Below are 26,022 nucleotides of genomic sequence, written 5' to 3'. Positions count from 1 at the left end.
GTTTTCAAACATAATTGAAATGTATTTGAAAGCGCCACCGCCATTAACATTTCTTGTGAACCCAAACCTCGGTGAATGTTTTAAACGTTGGGAGCAAAAGTTTCATTCGTTTATGATTGCCAGTGGAAATAAAAAATGCCACTGTGGTGCGCTAATTACTTGCCTTCGTAATATATATAAAAACATAATCAAAAACAATAAGGAAGAAAATAAAAACAATTGATAGACAATGTTGGGAACGTTTAGGGCATATTCAGAGCCAAGGAAGAGCAAATAAGTTATGTACATTAAACCAATGACCAATGTAGGTAACCAGGAACAGCTAGATAGTCCAGTTTAAATGTACGCATTTAAGGGTATTAATTGCAACGATCAAGGTAATACGGGAGTACTATTTTATTGTTATTTAACATACATAAGTAATATATATTTAATGCAACTGTAAATGATATAACTATCATTATAGTAAAGATACCATACCATACGTTCTATACATGAGTCATATCAACATCATGTTTTGCAATTTGAAATGCACAGCATATACATTATATAAACTGTACAATGTTTATATATAAACCAGTTCACCGGTCTGGATACATATGATAGGAAATATAAAAACACAGTATGTTAAAGTACTATAAAAATGTTAAGATGATTGTTTATTGGTCAATAAAACCAATCATCGAAATGGAAGAAAACCATAGTCCATGGGTAATCAAAAAGGGTACGTGTTAAGATGAGTTATGAAGTTAAAGATACACTCTTACTCCCAAATAAGATTTACCACAATTGATACTATTGTTTTAATATTCCAAAAAGGATTAATGTCGAACACAATGGTTCTTATGAACGATACTAAGCTCAATTTGAAAGAAATGAGCACAAAACACAGTATTTCTACCTTATGAGACAATAGTTGACCACAGTCAATCTTTTAGCATTCACCAATCATTTAATATTTTTGCGCTTTCTGCTATTTAATACACGGTTACAATCTTGTTATTAGTAATTAATATTTTCCATAAATGCATTACTAATTGATTAGATAAAGGTTCATCAGTCAAAATTGATGTTTGTAATACATGTGTATGTATTGATTTTGTATAAGAGTGTCACTTTAAACTATGATATAATGCTGTATTTGAATTGATGAAAGTTTGTATTGATATACTTAGAAACTTTTGTATTCCAAATGCTTAAAAAAAACTTTGTCAGAATGATCTGCTAAATGTCATATCGAATGTTTTGTGTAAAATATCGAATGTTTTGTACAAAATATGGCATTACAATGAACAACACGGGTAACTCAGTAGTCAATTTAAAAATAAAAAAATAAAAAAAAAACTGTTTAGAGGCACAATGAAGAGCCCAAACGACAATGAACTCTATAACAACACAAACATGTAAAATCATTCACAAATACATACACCTCAAACGCATTAAAATAGCTTAACCGATAAACGATTGGATTACCTTTGAACGGTCAGTTAAACACCCAAACAAATATATACAAAATAGAAAAATACAAGAGGAAAACTCAAGACTTTTTGTTTAAGAGTAATCACAATCAAACAAAGAAAACAATCAAACTGATAGCGGTCTTAATGAAATGGGTGATCAAAATTAAGTGCAATTGCCACCCATAATTTTATATGTAGTTAAATGTTCAAACTATAATGTTTAACAACATTTGTGTTGATAAATGTAAATAATAATGACAGTTATGGTAATTTTACAGCATAAAATGCAAAATTAAGTTTTAAATAGATTTGTTTCAGCTTTTCAATAATAATAATAGCAGCAACAACAGAAACAGCAAAATGCAAAAAAAGTCAATCTAAAATGACAGTACATCAAAACATATGCAGCGATTAGCATAACAATGTCTGTAAAACTCACCGTACGCATGTCACGTGAGTATGATCAAAATCACGTTAGCGCGTCAAAAATCTTCTTCATAATGATGCTCCATCGCGTTCGGAATTGTTGAATTCACCACAAACACTTGTATCAATTAATTTTTCATGGATTTTTTTGTACATTTGATGTTTTGTCTTTTTTTCTGCGTTATTCTACCAGCCTCTTGCCTCTCATCTGAACTTTTGACGTGTTTGACGATTCCCTTTGCAACGTCTATATCATTGGCCGTTCCTAACAGTTAATCTCCCTAGTTTTGTTCAGGTCGTCGTTTCTGTAATAAAAACACATATAATTGACGTGTTTTTTTTATTTTTATTCTTCAACTGTACACCTGGTGTCACAACCTATTAACTGTTCCTGGGATGGTATAAATATGCCTCAGTCAATCTTAAATACGGTCATGTATCAATGCCTTTATTTATTGACAAACGCCCAGAAGTCAAACCATCAACGAAGATCTTAAAGAGAAACACACAACATCACAAAATAACTAAGACAGAGTACACATGCATACATTATGCATTCACTAATATTGTGGTTTCCACTAAAACAGTCAGCCGAACAGCAATTCATTGGGGATTTAAACTAATGGGAAGCCAACCTTACGTTTGTACCTTATTGTTTACCAGTAATAGCAAAATCAATGTTAAAGGCCTAATTGGAGCCGGCCTCACCGTTGAGCCATTGAAGAGTACAGTAAAAAGATAGTACTAACTAATATAGAAGTCCAGTCCCCAACTGCACGGTAAAGTCGTAGCTATGCGGCAATGATTGCCTAAGTAAATCTTAAATAAAAAATTTGTTCATACCGAAACATATTTTAAAGAATAATTTGTAAACCAGCCGGGGTTAAGCAACATAAAAGAACACATACGCTTAAACACACGAATAAATATGCTGGCGAAAATACTACGAGCTGTCTTTGCTAAATTTTAAACCGAAACGATACAAAGCACACTAAAATAGCTCCTGCCCTTTGTGGATGTTTGCATAAACCGCTTCTTAATTTGCTTTTGTTTTTTTAATCTTCCTGCGGCAGGTCCGTGGTATTCGCTAGTTTAACTGCATTATTTTAGACAAAGCATTAAGCTATAAATTAAGAGTTTATATCGATTAGCAAGCAAAATGATAAACGAAATCATTTGACATGAATCATTGGACATAAAATGCAAATTTACTTCAGTTTGATCTTCCTCTGGTATTGATCTCTTAGTCTGTTTAACTTCCATTGCTCGTACATGTCGAAGACTTTTGCTCGATTCATCTCCTTCGTCGCTTTCTGTATATAAGGCAACATATCACATACAAGGAGAGCAAAATATTTACTGTTTGTCTTTATATTTTCTTGATTTCATTATGAAAATATAGTCCAATAAAACATTATAAACTTATTTAATTAAAACAGGTTATTTTTTATTTATTTTTTTATCTTTTTTTAAAAAAAATTTGATGGAACGAATTTGAACGTTGTCCGAGTTGTAGTATGAAAACTTTCCCACGACTAATTCTCATTTGGTAACGAAAGAAGACAGTTTTTTTGTTGCAGATTAATTTCTAAAAACATGTTGTTTATAATCTTACCGTTTAGGTTTACACCGAACGCAGCAGGTCCTCGCCAAGTGAACCCCAACACAAACGTCACGTTCCTATATCTCAAATGATCGCAGTTTTCATAAGTTGCAATCACAAATGAATATCGACGTCGCAACGTTTTGGAATCATCACAGGAAACCTAAAAAAATAATGTACTCCTGTTGTTCACAAGCGTCCGAAATTATTTGATGTTGTACGTGTGATCTGCGGATATCGGATGTGCGGGCCTACTTTCACTACTGTTTCTATCGAAACTCATTACAGATACTAGTAAATGCGTGAAATACTGTCGTCGAATGTGACTTTATGTCAATTTATTTCCTTTACACATTCCTATCCCGCGAAGTAAATATAGAAGACACAGTAACAGTCAAGTGTCCATGTTTTTCTCGGCATATGCGCAAAAAGATGCAAATATTTATACTGACAATTTACTGGTTTGTACTTAGGCCTATGCAATACAATGTGTCGTAAACAACGCTCAAAACCAACCTTTCCCAACTGAAAAGAGACCTTATTTACTACATTACAAGAATCAATTATGTCAGCATTTAATTTTGTGGATTTCTCGGCATCAGATATTTTTTAGGCTGAACAAGGTTGCTCTTACAGTTCTAACAATGATTAAACCGAAAGTAACACAGTATGCAAATTCTTACTGTGTTTGACGGCACAATGTCCAAAAACAAAATTTCGTTAAAATATTGTACATGTTTTGATTCTTACTGGATACCATCTTAGTACATTTTTTTTGTTTTAACTTATCTCCTGTACTACAATTTTGCAATGCAGGTACCGCGGAAAATTTCATTGCTTTGTGGTATTCGGGGAAACAGGAAGGTAAATTTTGTTATTGTTGTTATTTTCGAAAAAAAACAACATGTGGTTATACAATTTGACACTGGTCGGCATATAATACACAATTACATTCAACTAGTTCAGGAAATGTGTAAGTGAGTTCGCAAAAGTCTCGCTTACTAACATTGTTCTGAACTCGTTGAATAGAAGTGTGTTTAATATGACGAGTCGCGACATATCCTGTATATACCTGATGGTTGATGTGATTTCCAGTTCTGTCGACAACACCTTCTAATCGAACATACGTTTCGTTTCCGATTGTATGGTTCCAAATGTCATCGTCCATTACTTCCACTCTTGATTTACCTTCCTTTTCTCTTTCTTTTCTCCATAAATCTCTTATCATGTCCTGATCAACGAAATCATATCCGGGGTTGCCTTTTGCCAACGCAAAATATGTAGCTGCTTTAGTACGCGCTGATTCAATTCGTTTGGATACGAATCTCTCATCGTATATATTCTGCCATTCGTCTATTATTTCAGACAGGTTTCCTAATTGACTGGTCTTTGAGAAGTATTTTTCTCTTCGGCTTGGCAATGGCCAGTGAAGTAAAGCAAAGTACATATATGGTTCAATATAAACATTCCCACTGTTTCGATTTTTCTTTCGTTGTAGTTGTAAAAGTTTGTCGCTTAAAATTATCATGTATCCATATATATCAACACTCTCATCAAGGTCACGCATTCCTTTCCGTTGCGAAATATCAATGATGTTGTATGCCAAATACTTCATCAAATCTTTTTCACGGGCAATAGCTTTGGCAGATGATATCTTCCTTATCACTCTTTTCAAATTGTTCGGAAATCTTCTGTACGCATGTTGCATCGATTTAAAAGTTTCAGCCACCATGAATTTCTGATCCTCTTCTCCGTAGATGTATTCATACGTTTTACGTAAGTCCACTGCTTTCTTTTCATACTCCTTTTTACTTAAGGAATCTTTAAACGGTCGTTTTTTCATGAACAACTCATACTCTATCCGGATCAATGTGTTGGTCAAGTGGTTGTGTTGCTCACCTTCCCTACGAAACGTATCAATGTCTTCTCCTAAGTGATCAAACACATCGGTCTCATAGCCATTTATGAATTTGTGAAACATTTGCTTATCACCGACTATTTTGTCCACATCCATTATATTTTCTAAGAATGAAAACGCTGTGTACAATTCCATGAAGTAAGAGGTCATATCATTTATTACGTCGAGTTCCTGAGCTCTTCGAAAATGTCGAAGTGCTGTCAATGCCAATTTTATAATATCCTGAATCTCACCAGAATAATCAATCTCTGCAGTTTTCTTTAGTACCTGTTCCATCTGCGATTTGTAGATTTGACCGTACGTATCAAACAATATGGATTTATATGGCACGCCACTATTCACTGCAATAGCACGTTCAATGGCTTCTTCAGCCTGTGAATAGCATCTGAAGGAGATGCATAGCCTCGCCAGATGTTGCCCTACGTAGGGGTTGTTTGAAATTTCGAAGCAGTATTTCATCAACTGGTATGCCCTTTTGTAAGCATTTTGCTTTGTTTCTTCTGGTCTGGTATCTATTAATGAATGGATGAGATTTGAAAAGTCTCGTCTTTCTTTTGTGTCCCCAGTCCTAGTTGTTGGTCGAGTAACAAACAGACCGGATATGGTATCTCTGAAGTCAGACACTGCTTTCTCCTTCTCAGATGTATTTGTAAGCTTTGCTTTCAAAAAGTCTAGTAAATCTTGAACAACTACTTCAAGCGTCTTTGAATGCTTCTTCATCAGAGCTTTGAGAATTTCATCTACGATAACAGGTGATATTATTGTCACCCCACTAATCCCCTTCGTTTCTCTGTACTTAAGCAGAAGTTCAAGTGACTCTGTTGTTCTAACATTCCAAGTTTGTCGATAGCCAAGAGCTTTTCTGTGCCGTAGGTCAACTAAGCCGACTGGTTTTCCTCTCAGAAGCAGTTCATCAATATTGTAACGCGAACTCGATGAAGCGACACATCCCATCATCTCATCAAAAACACTTGTAGGAATTGCAGTACTAACATCAAACTTGCAGACCAACGAAATATGTTGCAGAGGTACCTCCTCTTTTTCTTTCAACCCTTCCATTATGTTATGCACTGTACTTCGAATATGTTCCTCGTTGAAGTTTTCCTTCATAACATTGAATGCAATGAGTGACTGCAAGTCCTCTACGTCTTTTGCGCGATCTTCAAATCGTGATATTTCTATCGCACTAAGGGAATGTCTTAACACATTACGTTTATTTTCATAAGACTTCGCCATAGTTATTCTTGACACCACGATAAGTATACAGAAGAGTTTTCCCGACTTAGACCCTCTTTTATATGACATAAAATCAAGATTGTCTTTAAGCACTTTGATGTCTTCATCCGTTTTGTTATCGGCTAGAATCAGTACCGGTTTGATGAGATTGTCGTCGTTCTCGCCAAAATGCCTGAATCGAGCTATTTCTTTTGCTGTCTTTTTCTCAACTACTCTTGTGACAATACAAGCTTTAAGTGCCTTCGAAGGATCATTTGTAAACTGACTAAAGTGCCAAATGAGTTGTTTACCGAGGGTTGTTCCTCCAGCCCCGTGCTGATGGAAAATATCTATGATTTCATACCGGTTTTTATCGGCTCCACTTTTGATCACGTCTTCAATATGACCAACAAAGTATTTAAGTAGATCCCTTTTGCAAACCTGACCCTTAAAGAAGAAATTCCACCATGAGACTTCGTTTCCTTTATAATAACTCTCTTCGGCATCCTTCTTTTTGATCTTTTGTTCATTATGACTCATCTCACCGAACTGGGCCACGCATTCGTCCCCGCTTATCAATTCAATGTCTGATATGTTTTCCTTTTCTTTCTCCAAAACTGTCATTAAAGTCACTGTTCCATCCCCTGTGGGTAATCTATAATGAGTTTTTGGGTTTCGTACAAATATTGCACTGAAGGCTTTTGCTAACTGACACCAAGAAAACCCGGTGTAGAAATTCACCTCGATGTCTTCATTTAAAAGCTCACGGACTTCATGCTGGAGCAATTTTACATTTTCTTGCTTGTCTGAAATAATACTGGTTCTGTCTTTGTATTTGCAGCAGAAGTCAAAGGCAATTCTATAAAGTGGGTCACATCTTTCTAGCTTTTGAAATATCAAGAATATAAACAAAATTCGTTCACCGTATGACATAACAAAATGTTCAACTGCATTGTTGAAACCCACGTAATGTGACTTAAACCATTTGTCGGAACCACCGTGGCAATCAAGCCACGCTATCTTTGATCCATCAACGCAGAATGTATTTTTATCCTGAGTGTTGTAGATATCAAAAACCAATTTCCCGTGTTCAATGTTGTTTCGAAGGTTTGTTGAATGGTCAAAATTAAATACAGCGCTTGCAGACAGAAACACAGACTCCATTGAAGACAATTCTGAGAGTAATTGTTCTGATTCATTAGAATCAGAGTAATTTCCACAAATGATGTGAGGAAAGAAATGCGGGGTGACATATTTATTGCCTGAAGTCATTCGTTTCGCCAGATCTGATAAACGAGTTCTTACTGCCGTTTTTAAATGCATTTCAGATCCGTCAAGCATTCGCCTTTGTTCAAATGTATACGTAAAATCTATTTCTACTTCTTTCACTTTAAGTTGATTTATTGTTTCAATCGAGTCAAGACGGCATTCAGACGGTGTTTGCAAGAAACATTTTTGCTGTTGATTTCCCCAAGGTGGAAAGTTTACTTGAATAAAGTTATCTTCAAGGTACCAGGAACATGGCTCAATATCAAGTTCTATAACGTTCTTGTCGTTGGTCACATTAATTATTTGTAATGGACTTAGGCAACGCAAAATGCGTTTCCATTTGGAGCCAAAGCATCTCTTGATGCACGTGCGAAAGGTTGATTGGAGGGAAATGTGGTCAAAAAGAGAGCAAGGGACACCAACAATTGTCCCCGTGTTATTTTCCTTTGCTTTGATTCCAAAATGAAGTGTGCCATTTTGTCTCCCATTAATACTAGCACTAATGAATTTCATTGCTTCACTCATGAAGAATGCATGACTCAAATCCCTTCGTTTTCTCGGATACACAAAATGATGAACAGTGTCAGTAAGACCAGCTGCATCATTTCTTACTGTACTTGACGCCGCATAACCATGTTTAACAGCAGTTTTGAACGGGCGAAATGACGCTAACTGGTCGCTCATTTTCTCGTTGCTTTTTTTAAGAATTTCCTCTTGAATAGAAATCAAGGTTTCTTTAATACCAATGCTCAAGTTATATCCCTCACTCTCGAGTTCAGTCTTGAAATGATCTATCATTGTCTTTGATGGAAACATTGCAAACACTTTCGAAGAAATCATGCCATTGGTAATTATGTTTGAAATTGTGTTCACTATTCCATTCATCCTTGGGTCATTTGATAGTTTCCGGACATGCGTTGTTACAAACATAGAAAAATCTTCACTTTTCATATTCGTCAGCGGAAAGTTGTCATCTGAAATAAGGCTAGCGTAAATAAACGCAGAAAAAAACCCGTTACGAATATGGTATACCCTACCAATTGAATTTCCAAATGTTGTTTAATCCGATCAAGATATGTATGAATAGAGAGTTGGTTTGGTAACAATAATGACATTGAAATCCATAGTCGCCTATTTTTCAAACAGTAAATTGTTTTTGTTCAGAATGGTTTATAAATCTTAAATGAAAGTGTAATTTGACAACCAATTCCCCATAATTGTAGCAAATATTTAACCGGCGAAAATGTCAAGATCATGTTGTCGACAAAACATGATACTTTCAGGGTGGTTCTTCAGGTAGCATTGTTTTGTTCGATTTACCTTAAAAGATCGAAACAATTAAATATTTGTTTTTTAAACAAATTTAAATCGCTCTAAGTTCATAATTTTGTGTTTAAATTTATATTCGTCGTTGTTTATTGTGTTTTTACCTTAGCTCCGTAACAAAACAACATACATTTTTCGTCAGGTAGAAAATATCGAAATAACTCAAATATTCGAATATAAATATCATATAATGATCCTAGTTAATGTATGCTCTGAAACGTAAATAAACAGGCACTCTTTCCGAAGACCACATTTGATATTACTTTCGGAATATATTCTTTACATTTATTTTTAACCAAAAGCATAAGTGATTCCCCTCTAAGTTCTATGATATTATCTTTAATACTTAATAAAATAGACACTCAAATGAATATTTTGATCTGAGTCTTTTGTTTAACTTTCACCGCATTAAAATCATGAACTTAATAGTCGAGATTTTAACGATTTATCTTGTCATGATCAATATTTCTCTTGAACGTAATTCTTACTCGGACACTTCAAACAAATAAAAAATGATCATACTCTTACTTTCAAGTTCAGATTCATCGTATGTGTTGATACTGCTCACCCAATTCAAACCCTGAAAACTAATAACGAAGAAAAATTTAACAATAATGTCGGAAAATCTGAGGAAAATAACAAATACACTTTCTGTGGCAAATACAGTACAAAAAATATAAAGTCTAACGCTAACCTGCTGAAGCTGTCCTCGAAGACAGTGTCTGTGAACTCGGCCAAAACACAATCTCTGACTGTTGAAAAAGGGGTTAAACAACGGCGCGCATTTTCTATGTATTCATGCACATCTTCACACTTTACTCTGCCCATGGGACTCTTTTCGAACGACTTCTTGAGAATATCTCGTATTGCATCTCTCTCCATTTTTTTCAAGGTTTTGCCTGAAAAGACACCAACAGATTGATTGAATTACAACTAGTTGACTATTTTATCATCGTCAAACGTTCATACTGTAACGTCACTATATAGTTTGCGAGGTCATTGTGTCGTTATCAATGCACAACGAATGCATTTCGATAGAAAACTATTCTCTGTGTTGTCCAGTAAGCGCAGTGGTAAGCGCAATCGCTTCTCACCTATGCGACCTGGGTTCGATTCCCGCACTAGGTGTATGTGATATTGGTTTGTGGTCACCAAGCCGGACAAGTGGTGTTTCTCCGGTTTTCCCAAACAATACAAGACCACACTCTCGCGTAAGATTTTGTCAACGAGAGTGATTAATATAATGGTGTGATAACTTGTTCACATCCGTTGTAAAATAATTAAGTTTAAACTATACTGTGTTTATATTTAAACTTGCATATAATACAAATTCCTATTTTAATTTATATTATTCACATTTCATTGTTCCTTTGCGTAAACAAAGATCATATCATAATCCAAATACTACCTAAATTTGGCTGATTCTTGCACAGGATAGTTCCTAAACAATTGTTCATCTCACTGATGCAGTCGCAAAACAGCAAAACACGTTCGTGCTTTTCGTTCATCATGTGCATAACAAGAATGTATGCTTGGTCTTCGAAGTTGTGTTCACTGGTTACGTCTCTGTGAATCTCTTCGGTTATTAGTCCTTTATCAAGTAAATTCCTTGATAAAACGTCCACATCAATGTTTCGACCTATTTCCAACGCATATGCTGATAATCTAAACTTCAATTTCGTTTCTTGAACTAAAATTGTTAAACAAGCATGCAGAATTATGTTATCATTTGCACAAAGTTAATCATATTTAGAAAATTAGATATCAAAAAGAGGATGCATTTATTGATTATCGGCCATTAAAACTTTAAATAATAGCTCAAAGATCGTTTAAGATTACTTAACACTTTTTAAGTTAACAATAATTAGAAGCACAATCCCATACCGTTTTCGTTCTCCGATGCCTTTAAGAGTTTATCCATTGCAGCCTCGTTCTGTAATGACAATATCATATCGCAGCTCACCTTCGATAAAAGTTCATTCCCTTGCAATCTTTTGATGCAAATCTCGATCTCTTCTGCTCTTTCTTCCGTGAGTGCTGTGCAAATTGAATGAATGACAGTCTTTGTTCTGTCAAAAATATCATTGGATGTAAGTCTATATTTAGGAGCGTGCGCCAATTCATTCCTTATGACTCTCAATTTATCAATATCAGCCTCTTCTTGAATGCTTAGAGGAATGAAATTTTTCAATATATATGTAAGAAGAGTAACGTCAAGATTGTCGACGGTTGTGGTTGGTGCATTCAGTAACTGGAATTGACTAGCAGCAAGTATTCCTCTCTTTTTATGAGCTTTGATCTCCGTTGATTTTGAGGCAAGAAACGCTGCTAACGAGATTAAGCTTGCTGAGAGTTTTTTTTCAACCAGTTTTCTGAGGACATCGCTGGCAACGTCGACATTGAGTTGGTGTGCTTTTGAATACAGTAGAGATTCGTCTTTATCTGATAACACTATACTAGCCATTGTGTCTTGGTCTGTCTTCTACTTCTTTCTCTTAAAAATACTGCTATCTTCTTTTATTCTGCGAAGTAGAAAAAGTAGTAACTCGAATATGAATGAGTCAATTTTAATGATATGCTACATACTATGTATCTTACTACTAAGTTTAACACGCATACTGAGCATGCTTCACAACGGCTTTAATTCAGTTCGTGATGTATTTAATGCGTTGTTACGTTTAGTAAATACCAACAAAAATTTGCAAAAGAAAACAGGAAGAGTTATCTATGACAAGATAAGAATGTTTAACATAAAAGGATTTGAAGTTGCTAAGAATCATATTAAGTTGAGCCCATGAATATCCTGTAAATCGTTTATATTTTAATTGCATGATTCTTCATATTGTTCATGTTTACTTTATAGTGCATACTTTGGAAGATCTTGAAGCTAAGTATTATTTTAACCTAATATGTTCACTGTTTGCAATCTAGATGTTTTGAAGCATTGACAAGTGGTGGCGTAAAAACACCATCGCTGCGCGGTAACAAAAATCACGATTTCAAACCCGTTTGATTGTTGAGTATGACTGTTATATTTTGAGCAATATTACATGTTCTTGGTGTCAGTGCATAATTGCAATGTTAACGTACTGTGTTTATTTGATTGACAGGCACGTAGCATTTAGCAAAGTGTATTTGCAAAATAAAAATTCATTAATAAGCATGACGTCTAATCTGCTTAAAGTGACTCCACAGTCAACCCGTAAAGTTCCAAGAAATGTAGCATTCTTAAAAACAAACCTTTAACAGTTGTATAAGAATTCTGCATTACTATGAATGTCACGGATCTATGACATAAGGTCCCCTTTCTTATGATCAAGCTCACACATTTATGTGAGCCCTTCGTCGCTATGAGTGTTACTTAACAAAATGACATAAATTTAGTGGCGTAATGTATTGTTCCCCCAATCTCATTCGGATTGTTCTAGTTAACCGCTTTTAAAAAAAATATAGTCTAAACTTTGATTATTTGAAATACTACAATCAGATAAGACAATATTGAAGAAAAAAAATTATACAGAAAAAAACGTTAATTGCCTTAAAATTACACAGTCTGACACAATGGGCGGCGCGAGTCTATTTTACCCACAGAAAACTAGGCGGGGGGGGGGGGGGTCCCGCGCTCAAATGAAATAAACTATACAAACCTAATTAAGCTTGTCATAGTTCCAATTACAGCATTCTGATATTCGAAAAGTTCCCTTGTCCGTTAAACGGCTCAAGTTTCTCACTGGGTTGTTATTTTACACAATCCTGAAATCAAATTACACGATACTTCACTTTTGTTCTATACGCATTATAAATAAGCTCATATTGCATCTTAACTGGGGTGACTCTAATTCAGAAAGAGGCTTATAAAAGAGAGAAGGTAATAACAAGAGTCGAACAAAGGATTGAATATGTCAAAATGTTCAGCAAAGTTTGTAGTATCTGAAACTTTTAACTTGAGCAATTAAAACTAGTACGAAATCTACTTTTTTGTTATGAAAGAGTTTTAAAAAGAAACTGGATATGGATAAAAAATATGACTGAAGATAAGAAGATAAAAATAAACGAGTTACTTCATTTTTGCTTACTTGGGTATTTTGACATTGAAATGACATTGATCGTTCAGACGTCAATAATGTATATCAACATGGTTAAAGTATGAACTATATACAAGGCATTCATTGTTTAAGATAAACAGTCCCAAAACCTCATACAATTATTTTAGAAAAATCAAGTTGGTGACCACCATAGGTTCAATGTGTTTGAAACATGATTATAGGCTTTAAAATTATTTTATTTAACCAAAACATATGGCTTTAAATGCAGAAATATACACTTACAAATGGTGCCACCACATCATTCATTTCATAAAATTAATTATAAATAAACTTAAACTGACGTAAAAAAATGAAGATAAATTCAAATACAAGGATATTTGTCGTACATTAACTTTGAAATGGCGTTGACCTTCAAATGGTCAATGGTGTATTTTTGAAGTCCATTTTCGGAGGAGTAAAATCCTTAATAGCATTTACAATGAAATAACAATTCAGGGTGGCCACCCGGACGCCATCTTGGTAGTTATCAGCTCGCACCACATATTTGCACTCTATACACCACTGTCAAATATGTTTGAAGGTCAGACACCAATAATTAAATTCCCTACTAGATCCGCGAGATCATATCAGGCTGGAAATGTACAGAATCTTGGGAAATCCGAATCTACGTAACCACACCCTAGTCAAATGCATATCACGGATCAATCGCAGTACTTAAAAAAACAACTTTTCATCTCGTACCTGATAATTTTCCGTCTAAAATACTACAATTTAGATGATTGTTACAGAATGCATGCACTGATCTGAATACCTGTAACAATTGTATTTGCTAGAAACTCCTTGAGCTGAATGCAATATACTGAGTTCTGCTGAATATTATTAATTTTAATACAAATTATAATAAGGACATTGAAAATATTATCACAGACATTTATAATTACGTGTGTTGTTTATTTTGTTTCTATTCAATGACAGCAAGATGTTTGTAGAAAAACTCTAAAATAAAAAGTTCTATTTTACCTGCTGTAATAAGTCCATTATCTCTATTTGTGCACGGCAAAAGATCCGTTGTGTCTGAGTCATATACACAAGCAGATATTTGTCAAGTGCCAAAACATTGCATTATTTTAGAGTGGCCGCCTCGAAAACAGTTTATATACTTAAAGATGTTTAACGAAGCGAATTCATCATATTAGTTTCAATAATTTGACCAATTTTTATAATTTGTTAAGTTTTCATGGAATATTCTTATCTTAAAAAAAAAATCACACAATTAATGTCCATTATATTAAATAAACGCAATACTTTAATAGTTATTACTTTTATCACATTTTTCTCAATATTTTCCTTACTTCACGTTGTCACTATCACGGACCTATAAACCTAGTCCGTGTCACTATCTAGGGCTATTTTTGGAAAGCTATTTGTATCACGGACCTATAAACCATGGATTGACAACTCTCGTCTGTGTTTATGCGATTAGCTCAAACTCACGCGTGCAGCGCGATTTCATTCCGAGATCTTACCGTGGTTTATAGGTCCGTGTTTGTATGGGGCTTTTAAATTGGTGGACCAAACACATATTTTGCACGAGATAAAACTTTATCATTTGGTTGAAACATCCTGGAAACTATTTCAGTTATATATATTAAAAAGGAAAGTTTTTAACACATTACGAATGACCACAAGGCATTCATGTTGTTGTTGCATTTGAATTAGTTGTTTTCTTACTGCGTATGTACTTTTTCACTGTAGGATTAAACTTTAAATGTTACCATGCTAACAAAGAAGACTCTGAAACGCATGCATATTTCGAAACCCTTCTTCGTTAAAAGTGTGAATACGTCCAACCCCTCCAAAGGGTAAACCCCGGTAATTAGAATAAAACGTTTAAAACGTCCAACCCCTCCAAAGGGTAAACCCCGGTAAACCCCGGTAATTAGAATAAAACGTTTAAAACGTCCAACCTCTCCAAAGGGTAAACGCCGGTAATTAGAATAAAACGTTTAAAACGTCCAACCTCTCCAAAGGGTAAACGCCGGTAATTAGAATAAAACGTTTAAAACGTCCAACCCCTCCAAAGGGTAAACCCCGGTAATTAGAATAAAACGTTCAAAACGTCCAACCCCTCCAAAGGGTAAACCCCGGTAATTAGAATAAAACGTTTAAAACGTCCAGCCCCTCCAAAGGGTAAACGCCGGTAATTAGAATAAAACGTTTAAAACGTCCAACCCCTCCAAAGGGTAAACGCCGGTAATTAGAATAAAACGTTTAAAACGTCCAACCCCTCCAAAGGGTAAACGCCGGTAATTAGAATAAAACGTTTAAAACGTCCAACCCCTCCAAAGGGTAAACCCCGGTAATAAGAATAAAACGTTTAAAACGTCCAACCCCTCCAAAGGGTAAACCCCGGTAATTAGAATAAAACGTTTAAAACGTCCAACCCCTCCAAAGGGTAAACCCCGGTAATTAGAATAAAACGTTTAAAACGTCCAACCCCTCCAAAAGGTAAACCCCGGTAATTAGAATAAAACGTTTATTACCAACAGGCTTAAGATTTCCCTATAATCGCATTCGACATGTAACTCTGCATTTGGTTGGAGAAAACACAAACTCATTATCTTTATCTAGTTTAATACTTATGTGAAAAACTACAGAAACAAGCTCAGTAGCCAAAAGTTTAAACATAAACCCCGTTTAATGGCACAGGGTCAACGCCAAAGACATAGAACACAAAAACAAAAAATCACAAACAAGAAACATAGAACAACAGCACAAAACTCCACAAACTTTATACTATATAAAAAACTAGGTAAGTTTATCAAGGACTTTTAGGTACCGCCTTGGAAGGGTCAGTAAAATGTAAATTTACTGGGGGTTTAAACCAGTTTACGTGCAAAAGCCTTACTCTTATCCCAACAATCTTGAATAAAGAAAAAAACGTAAAAGGTAAATCTTATCAATTATATTATTATTATTATTATTATTATTATTATTATTATTATTATTACTATGCAAGCGCCAGAAATTCCATAACTAGGCTTTAAAGTTTCCCGTTAACCAACCTAAAACACATAGCTGTATTGCTACATTTCTTAAGTGTTTGTTCAGTAGGCTTTATCACATAAGCAGTTTTTTTATTGTTTAAATCATATTGAGCAACTATAAAGTGGCTTTCATAAAATATCCATAGACAATGGTCGGTAATCCTGTATGAAATCGAATTATGAAAGATCACAGAATATGCATGTTTTCGTTTTCGTTGGTCCAATACAAGCTTATAAACTTCAACGTGAACATTATTTCATTTTATTTTATTTTTAATGTTCAGATATAGAACAGAACAGAACACAAGATTATTTCCACACATAACATCACACACATATATACATAAATGAAGTAGACTATGATAGTCCATGATCATTTTTCAGTATTAAACATTTGATTGGCGGTTTATTTAAGTGTTTTTAACTAGTTGAGCATATCAGTATATTTTATATGGGTCTGAGTTATGGGGACTCAAGAATATACAATGTATTGAAACTATTTATGTTAATGCGTATAAGAGATTTCTAAATGGGTCACCGAATGCTTATGCCGATGCAGTATTAGCTGATCTAGGAAGATGTTCTATGTATATAATGTCTGCACGGCGCTGTATGAAATATTGGATAATAATTTTGAGTTTGAAGAATGATAGGTATGTTAAGAAATGTTATGCTATGCCTTTGTTCTATGACCATTTAGGCTTTGACTCTTTGGTGTCAAATGTAAAGAATAATTTGTATGTAAATGGTTTTGGATATGTGTGGGAGCGACAGAGTGTGGGTAATAAAAACACTGTTTTTCTATCAATATGTTCAAAGGCTTAAGGATCAGTATATGAAAACGTTTTCTCAAATAGAAATTTGTTTTATTATGCTAACTTTAAAAATAACAATGAAGTTGAATAATATGTGTATGTTATAGATATTAAAACAAATAGAAGCTGTTTTGCAACATTTAGGAGTTCACGTCATAATCTCATGATAGAAAAGGGAAGGCATTATAGAATCGATAAAGAATATCGCTATTGTCTATATTGTGAATGTATTGTAGAAGACGAATTTCATTTCCTACTTGTTTGTCCATTGTATTCAAGTATACGCGTTAAGTGCATACCAAGTTTGTATTACGACTATCCAACCTTACAAACATTCTACAATCTGTTGTCATGTCAAAATGAATTGATTATAAAAATACAGCTTTATTTGTATACTATGCTTTTAGTTTGGGAAATGAATCTTTTACAGATAACAGTATAAGCACCTGATAGTATTCGTATACTATTTATATAAGTTATAAAGTTTACTATAGCTAATACCTAAATTTATAACAACCTTGTTCTGCTAGATATGTGTATGTTTGTCTAATATTGTCATGCTTAAGTTTGAATTTGAATGACCAGTTATATCTGTTGAAATGATATATGCATTTGTTGTACAAATGAATGGGCCGGAGGCCATATATCATAATAAATATATTTATCCTGTCACTTGCATAGAAATCGGTCCAATAACAAGGTGCCGTGTAAATTTTAGTTTATTAGGTCAGTTGACCACGTGATGTCTATCTACAGTCAGTTGGTCATGTGACCACGAAATGGGACTATTTTCTATTCTGAAATGTCAGAGGAAATGCACAAATAGTGTTCTAGTATCTTATCAATAGTCCGCCAACAACTGACCTCAACAATCACTCGCCCATCACTCTGCATAATAATGACACTGACAAACAATCAATCGACCAGAAAATCTACATGTGACGTGAAAATCTTACCCCACCCGCACATGCTAGAAAGTGTGCAGCATTCAACGATAGTTAATTCCATTTCTGTGGTGAATGACAAAATCTCACTTACAACTGAAATGAATTATCTCTTTGCCTGTGCAGTTCTGAACATCCAACACTATCACCATAAATAAAATCCATTTAATATGTGGCGATTGTTTGTAAACACTCGTGATCTTGAACCGTGACCTGTGTACTGACTCTGTGACTTGCGGAATAATTGTTACATTATCAGATAATGTTTGGTGACTGAACCGTGTTTGTGCACTTTTAAAAGCTTTTTTTATGCCTTGAATTGAATTTTTCATATTAAAAGGCAATGACTATGACTATAAGCGTATTGAAAAAAGTTGAACAATTTTAAGAACTATTTGGGGGGCGAATTAAACATGGATACCTATTATGCTGACGTCACCAGTGAAAAAACAGTTGTCCCCCTTATTTTTAAAGATACTTAATAATTTTAAGGTAATTTATAGTGTTAAAATAACAAAGTAACAGGATAAATAGAATGCTAGGTTAGTGCCGTGGATGGAGAAAGTTTATCTGGCTCGGCTACGGAACTTATCAATTCCTCCGCCTTGCCAGATAAACTTTCTCCATCCACGGCACTAACCTAGTATTCTCTATATCTATCTATAACACAATAGGTATAATAAGTTTGTAAATATTTAAATTTATTTGGTGATCCCTGATGGAAAACTGAAGATTTATAGGTAATCTACCCCCTTTCCTAAAAACCAGTATCTTTGTGTTGAATTGATTAACCTTAAGTTTCCATTTGTCCTTTAATATATTAATGATCACTTGCAGTACTTCTGCTACATATATAGCAAAAAATACAATATCGTCTGCTTATAAGAGTAGAAATAACTTGTCGACCCCTTTGGTCCCTTTGAGATGTAATACTTCCTCTTGATCGTTAATATACAATGAAAATAATAACGGCTATAGACATTCGCCTTTACGGACACCTAAATGACTTTCAAACACTGCACCTAACTCAAGTTTTACATTTATCGCGTAAAAACGTTTTCACTTTGCCATGAACATCTAAAAAAAAGACACTATCTTTTGAAACACAAAAAGGAACGTTAGTTTTTTTATTCATTGTATGTTTGCTGCATTTAAAAAGTTCAATAGATTACTAGTATTTCATTCTTATTAGCTCAAGTTTTAAACTATAACCATTTTGATATATCCGGATTGCCAAAAAATGTAATGGTCTTATTTCAGTAGTACATAGTACATGTACATTTTCCAAGAATAAATTTTTACTAGTTTTCATATTTATATTAAAATATTCATAGCTGCAATTGCCTTACATGATAAGGTAACACTTGCAAAAGGTTCATCAGTGGTACACTATTTACTAAATAACTGCTTCCCGTAATAACCAAATACTTGTTTTTACTTTTTGCGATAGCAAAATACCACATTATCATAATTCAATAGTAAAGGGGCACACTAAAGGTTGATGTAAAACATTTTATTAAGTTGAATGCATTATTATGTTTAACACTTTTGTCTTTAATGATCAAAACAGCACATGATTTGTGAATGGATAAAAAATACGATAATGGGCGCTTTTTCAACTGATGTATTGTGGCTACATAACTAATAATTGAAAGAGAAATAAAAACATACATAAAGGCTAATATTCTTCATATCTGTACAGAAATCAAATTGGTCTTCTTCTTCTCTGATGTTTTGTGGCTACATAGCTAAAAAAAATATTATTATTTTTTAATTATTTTTTTTATTTTTTTTTGGGGGGGGGGGATGTGGTATCATTAAAGTCCACACATGTGCAAAATATGTTATGACTTCATAACCAATGCTACTAGAAATTTTGGATAGTTTTTAGTTATACGTAGCTGATTAGGCACAACATTGCATTCTCTTAGTCATATTTTATCGGGATATTGTCGATACAAAACCATAATGCAAAACGATCAATGACAGCGTTGCACAATAACAAATCCTACAATATTAAATTTCTATAAGTATAGAGTTATTCAATACACACGCACGCGTTTGATTAATTGTAGGTCAAATCCTTTATATAATAAATTGGACTAATATATATTTATTTGTCGTGTTATGCGCAATGGGAGACATTTTCAGTTGTTGTCGAGGTAAGTTTACTTAAAGTGTTTCAAGAGATTCACAGTTGAAATAAATGTATCTTCGTACTCTAAATTACACTTTTAACTTCCTTTCTCACTTAAGAGCATAAGGAAATTCTCATATTGTTTCTTAAAGGAACTCGTTCATGGTTTGTAAAATACACTTTTCACGAAAAAAGAAATATGACGAAATAGTGTGTGGTAAATCATTTCGAATGTTAAACGGAACAGACCAGATATTTTATTAAGACTTGTACCAAGTGCATCATATTCTTAACTACAAATGAATAATAAATAAACAAACACATGGTATAACATGGTTAAAACTAAGATACTGACAGCTGGATGTTGATAATTGCTCAAATATTGTCTTTGAAAACCACACTTTTGAAAAACGTTAGCAACGCGATTTGACACAGCGTTGTTGCATCATTGGTTGTATTTGTAAAAAGTTCCGAAAGATTTTATTTCGCAACGTACATGTATAACGTCGTGCTGGTAATTATAACCTTGACATAGTTCTTTTTAAAAAATAACAAATAAGACTTGGGTGATAAAATAATTTACATTTACTTTAAAAGCTATATCTGAGATCAATAAACCCTCAAAATGTTTAAATGTATATGTCTATCTGGAAGGTTTGGAGTGAATAAAACATGTCGTTGTTTACTGATAAACCAGATCAATAAACCCTACTTCATGGAGGCGATAGTGACGGCTGTCTCGCCATCTCGGTACTCACAGACTATCATTGTATTTATTCAATTTTGATAAAAACATATTCAACGCAGTTTTACCACTTTAACAGTTAGATAAGATAAATATGGTATTATTAGCTCATTTACAGGGTCCGTGGCAAGGCGGTTATCTTACATATAAGAGTTAACATAAATATGGTACTATGTGCTCATAAACAGGGTCCTCGACAAGGCGGTTATCTAATTGGCACCAGATTTTCAAACTTATCATTTCTTTTTAAAAAATCAAAAAAAATCTTATAATTCCAAACTAAATATTAGTATTGCATTGATCTGAATGTCGGCACATTTTTGTCAGTCGATATAACAGGTATTTTACTCATTACCCAGTTCTGAAATGTGAACTCATTTCACAGATTTAAATATCAATCATCATAGTAGTATAGCGTGCCTTCAACATAATTGCCTAATCCAAAATCTAGTTTCGTCAGATTGCGATGCTTCTAGTTTAAAACTGCACACTCATAGATTGACCGTTTTGTCATTCTTTTAATATATTTTTTTTGTTATGGAATCAAGGAATCTTTACGCAAATATCTGAAAGGCAATGATATAAGACTTGTGATAAAATGTCCGATTGCAGTTTTTGATATTTACGTTCGAAAATAAAAGTTTTGTGGCTAAAAGCGTTACTTACATTTTAAGAAAAATGAGTTTTTCAGCAAACAACATCGATTTTCGAACTTACATAAGAAAACTGCGAGCTATTCTTTGTCAGCAGTCCATTTTTTAACTTGTTCGTAGACATGTACGCAAAAATTAGCCCAATCTATAACAAAAAAAAAAAAAGTTATCAAACAGTCGATCTGTGAGAGTGCAACAAGAGACCTCCAATTTTGCTAAGGTTTTAAATTCAGTGGTATATTTCTTACACTATTATGACATGCGTTGTTCTGTGTTTGACCCTAACAAACATGAACGAGTTTCTTGGGGTGAGAAGGTATATTGAATTTAATAATATTATGATTAATTGCAGAAGATGACGACGAAAATACCTTTTCGGATGCCATACACCAACCTACAGGCAAGAATGGCACATTTCGTGCCCCGATTTCTCTTTATATCTTATGCGTAACATGTTTTATTAATGGTACACAATAAAGGTTGATGAAAAAATGCATTTTCATGTTTAACTCATTTGACTTAAAATGTAAAGACCAAAAACAGTACATGATTTAGGTACATATAAAAATATTAACCTTTATAATGTTTTTTAATTAATACATGTAGCTAAGTGGCCACAAATTTTTCAGTTTAAAAAGTGCCAGAATATCGCTAATATTTTTAATCAGTACCTAAATCATACTAGTCTGTTTTTGTCTTATTTTGATCATAAAAAAACATGATAATGCATTAAAATTGAAACTTGTTTTGGCATCCACCTACATTGTACGAAAATACGAATCATATTTTATTTTGCCAAATAACTTGCTAAGACTTCATTGTATAAATCAAAACTTTTTTATGTTTACAATAAAATTCCTTATAATTATTTAAAGATTTAAAGGGGGATTTTTCGCAGGTTATACCAAACAAAAATAGTGAGCTGAGCTTGATCCTGTTACAAAGGACTTGAAATTGCTGGATAATCTGAGTCTTAGGCTGGTGTTCAATATTCAACTCATGTTAATCTTATGGTCATACATCATTAACTTCATTCACTCTATTGGTCAGTTATGAATAACAATAATAATAATAAAATCCGATAAGCTACATCGTTCTTAAATTCAATTGAGACCAAAAGTTAATATCAGCCAAGGCCATCATCATAATCACAAAATAAAAACTGTTTTTACTTACATTAAAATTTAATTATGAAAACGAAAACGAATCCTTAGTTGTTATTTGTTGATAAGATATTTTACCCAAAGTAGATAATTTAAAGTAAATGAAGAAAACACCTTAAAAATAACCGCTTTTCCATGATCAAGTTAAACATATTGTGTGTAGTATAATATCTGGCTCATCTGGCTAACTTTGCTGAATCTGAGATGAGAAACAGGTTTGTGGAAGAAGTTCTTCTATGTTTAGGTTTGGAAAACAACCATGGACAAATTGCTTCGGACCTGGAAAAAACAGTGAAAGAAGGTATGTATATTCTGTGTACATTTATCTGTTTTCGTTTACTTAACTTACCTTTTCGCTATTCAAGTGATACTCTTATTCGGGCGGGAATTAAGGTAAACACTATTGAAAAGAACTCACTTGATATTGATTCAAACCAATTCAGGTTATAAAATAGTTCATCCTTAATAGGAAATAAAACTCGATCATAACAAAAAAATGGTTGGAAATGTAACAGCGAGTTGAAAAAAGAAGGCACCAATTTAAATCAGTCTTGCAGTTTTATAAAAAGACAATAGTAGTAACATTTTTCAAATTATCGTCATTGAAAGTTATACCGATATATTGGTGCCAATTAATTGCGTACATTTAACATGGCAAATTAATTCATCAATGTGAACTATTTTCTAATGTAATTTTCTAAAATAATGATTTGCATTGTTTTCCAATATATGAATATGGTACCATATAACTTTAGCGGAATTGAATGTTTTTCATATATTTGATAGACACCATCATTCCACAAAGATATGATCCATCCGCTGCCGTACCAATGCATCCACGACCACAGCCACATCCCAATCCTCAACCACCAGTGGCACCAGCACCTATAGTGGACGTGCCAGTCTCAAGTGGACCTGCAATGCCCATGCCAAACTATAACAAATAAGGTCACAATGAGTGCAGATTACAGTGGAACAATTTATGACGCAATAAGTGTATAGATACAGTAACTGTGATTTGGAAAAGTAGTCCGTTTAATGTTTGGTCGGAAAAATGGTCTGTTTAATGTTTGATTGGAAAAGTGGTTCGTTTAATGTTTGGTTGGAAAAGTGGTATGTTTAATATTTGATCGGAAAAGTGGTCTGATTAATATTTTACCTGAAACACTGGTCCTTTTATGTTCGATCAGGAAGTGGCTCATGTTTGATGTAGTAATACCTATAATCAATGCATGTGAGGTGAAAAGGGAAACTTGGAGAATAGTTTTTTGTCAATGTATGACTAAAATTATATATTTTGGACACACTTTAAATAGCAATACTAATGCAGTGGAAAAAAGAAACAGCCGAAACAATACGCAGGGCATGTAAAGACGTTAGTTCATTGTGACAGTGTGTAATTTGGTGAAAAAAGTTCGTTTCATGTTTGAACTCACAAAAGGAGTCCGTTTCATGTTTGAATTGACAAAAGAAGTCCGTTTCATTATTATCTTACAAAAGTAGTCTATTTCATGTTTGATCTGACAAAAGTAGTCTACTTCATGTTTGATCTGACAAAAGCAGTCTATTTCATGTTTGATCTGACAAAAGTAGTCCGTTTCATGTTTGATCTGACAAAAGCAGTCTATTTCATGTTGAATCTGACAAAAGCAGTTTATTTCAAGTTTGATCTGACAAAAGCAGTCTATTTCATGTTTGACCTGAAAAAATAGTCCGTTTCATGTTTGAACTGACAAAAGCAGTCTATTTCATATTTGTTCTTACAAAAGTAGTCCGTTTCATTATTGATCTGACAAAAGTAATCTATTTTATATTTGTTCTTACAAAAGTAGTCCGTTTCATGTTTGTTCTAGCAAAAATAGTCCGTTTCATGTTTGATCTGACAAAAGAAGCCTATTTCATTTTGATCTGACAAAAGTAGTCCGTTTTATGTTTGATCTGACAAAAAGCAGTCTATTATATATGTGTTCTTACAAATGTAGTCCCTTTCATGTTTGATCTTACAAATGTAGTCCGTTTCATGTTTGATCTGACAAAAGTCGTCCGTTTCTTGTTTGATGTGACAAAAGTAGTCCATTTCATGTGTGATCTAAAAAAAGTAGTTTATTTCATGTTTGATCTGACAAAAGTAGTCTATTTAATGTTTGATCAAACAAAAGTAGTCTATTTCATGTTTGTTCTGAGTAGTCTGTTTTATTTTGATCCGACAAAAGTAGTCTTTTTCATTTGATCTGGCAAAAGTGGTCTATTTCATTTTGATCTGACAAGAGTAGTCTTTTTCATGATTGATCCCACAAAAGTAGTCCGTTTCATGTTTGATCTGACAAAAGTAGTCCGTTTCATGTTTGATCTTACAAAAGTAGTCCGTTTTATGTTTGATATGACAAAAGTAGTCCGTTTCATGTTTGATCTTACAAAAGTAGTTTATTTCATGTTTGATCTTACAAAAGTAGTTTATTTCATGTTTGATCGAACAAAAGTAGTCTTTTTCATGTTTGATCTGACAAAAGTTGTCCGCTTCATGTTTGATCTGTCAAAATATTGCAAACGTTTGCTCTGAAAAAGAGGTCCGTTTTATGTTTGATTTGAAAAAGAAATGCATTTAATCACGTAGTCAGTGGTTTCTTTTAATCTGGTAATAGTTGTTTGAGTATAAATGCTGTATATACGTTTAAGTAAAATATGTGTTGCTTGTGGGCCACTGCATGTCATTGTGTGCAAAAGTAAATCATTGGTCAAACAGTTATATACGGATGCCATTATTAAGACATAGCTCATACAGTCATAGGATAGGATCCCTTAGGAGTGACACATTTCAGCTGACTCCAGATGAAGCACCCAGAGCCTGGTCGGCACAAAATAAACCGGGACATATTACTATATCTTCTTTTTATTTGGTTGTAAAGCCCTTTGCTGTCATTGTCGTTGTTACTCAGACGTTGTTACAATGTCCTTTGAGAATGAGTGTTAATTTCCCCTGGAATGCGTTGTTCAAGCTATAATACACCCAAAAGTTTGTTCCAACACCAAAGAAACAAATGCAAAATAGAAATCAGCCGATTCGGAATATAATCCTCTGGTCAAATGGCATCACTATCAAAAGATGAAACGTAACGATAAACAAAATATATTCTTTCTTTATCATTGTTTATCATTTAAGGGCTCGATTGTCGCCTTTGTGAAAAACAGGGGGGTTCAGTTAGATTTGCCCCCACCCCCATCTTATATATAATTCATCGCTTGTAATGAGCTACA

At 33.7% G+C, this 26,022-nt stretch overlaps 1 protein-coding gene across 1 annotated transcript; it reads right to left on the bottom strand.

Moving 5' to 3' along the window:
• Nucleotides 1-410: 410 nt before the first annotated feature.
• LOC128219034 (sterile alpha motif domain-containing protein 9-like) lies at nt 411-14,325 on the bottom strand. The gene is made up of 10 exons (XM_052926847.1): nt 14,284-14,325; nt 12,865-12,970; nt 11,102-11,739; nt 10,626-10,907; nt 9,912-10,116; nt 9,746-9,804; nt 4,562-8,865; nt 3,502-3,652; nt 3,099-3,199; nt 411-2,191 (listed from the first exon to the last, which is right to left on the bottom strand). The coding sequence occupies exons 3-10, from the start codon at nt 11,679-11,681 to the stop codon at nt 2,168-2,170; spliced, it is 5,706 nt and encodes a 1,901-aa protein (XP_052782807.1). The 5' UTR covers nt 11,682-11,739; nt 12,865-12,970; nt 14,284-14,325; the 3' UTR covers nt 411-2,167.
• Between the last annotated feature and the right edge of the window lie 11,697 nt (nt 14,326-26,022).

The sequence above is a fragment of the Mya arenaria genome, chromosome 15 (genome assembly GCF_026914265.1).
Source record: "Mya arenaria isolate MELC-2E11 chromosome 15, ASM2691426v1".
Classification (NCBI taxonomy): Eukaryota; Metazoa; Mollusca; class Bivalvia; order Myida; family Myidae; genus Mya; species Mya arenaria.
Note: the sequence above shows the minus strand (reverse complement) of the source record. Positions and strands in the feature narration are given on the sequence as shown.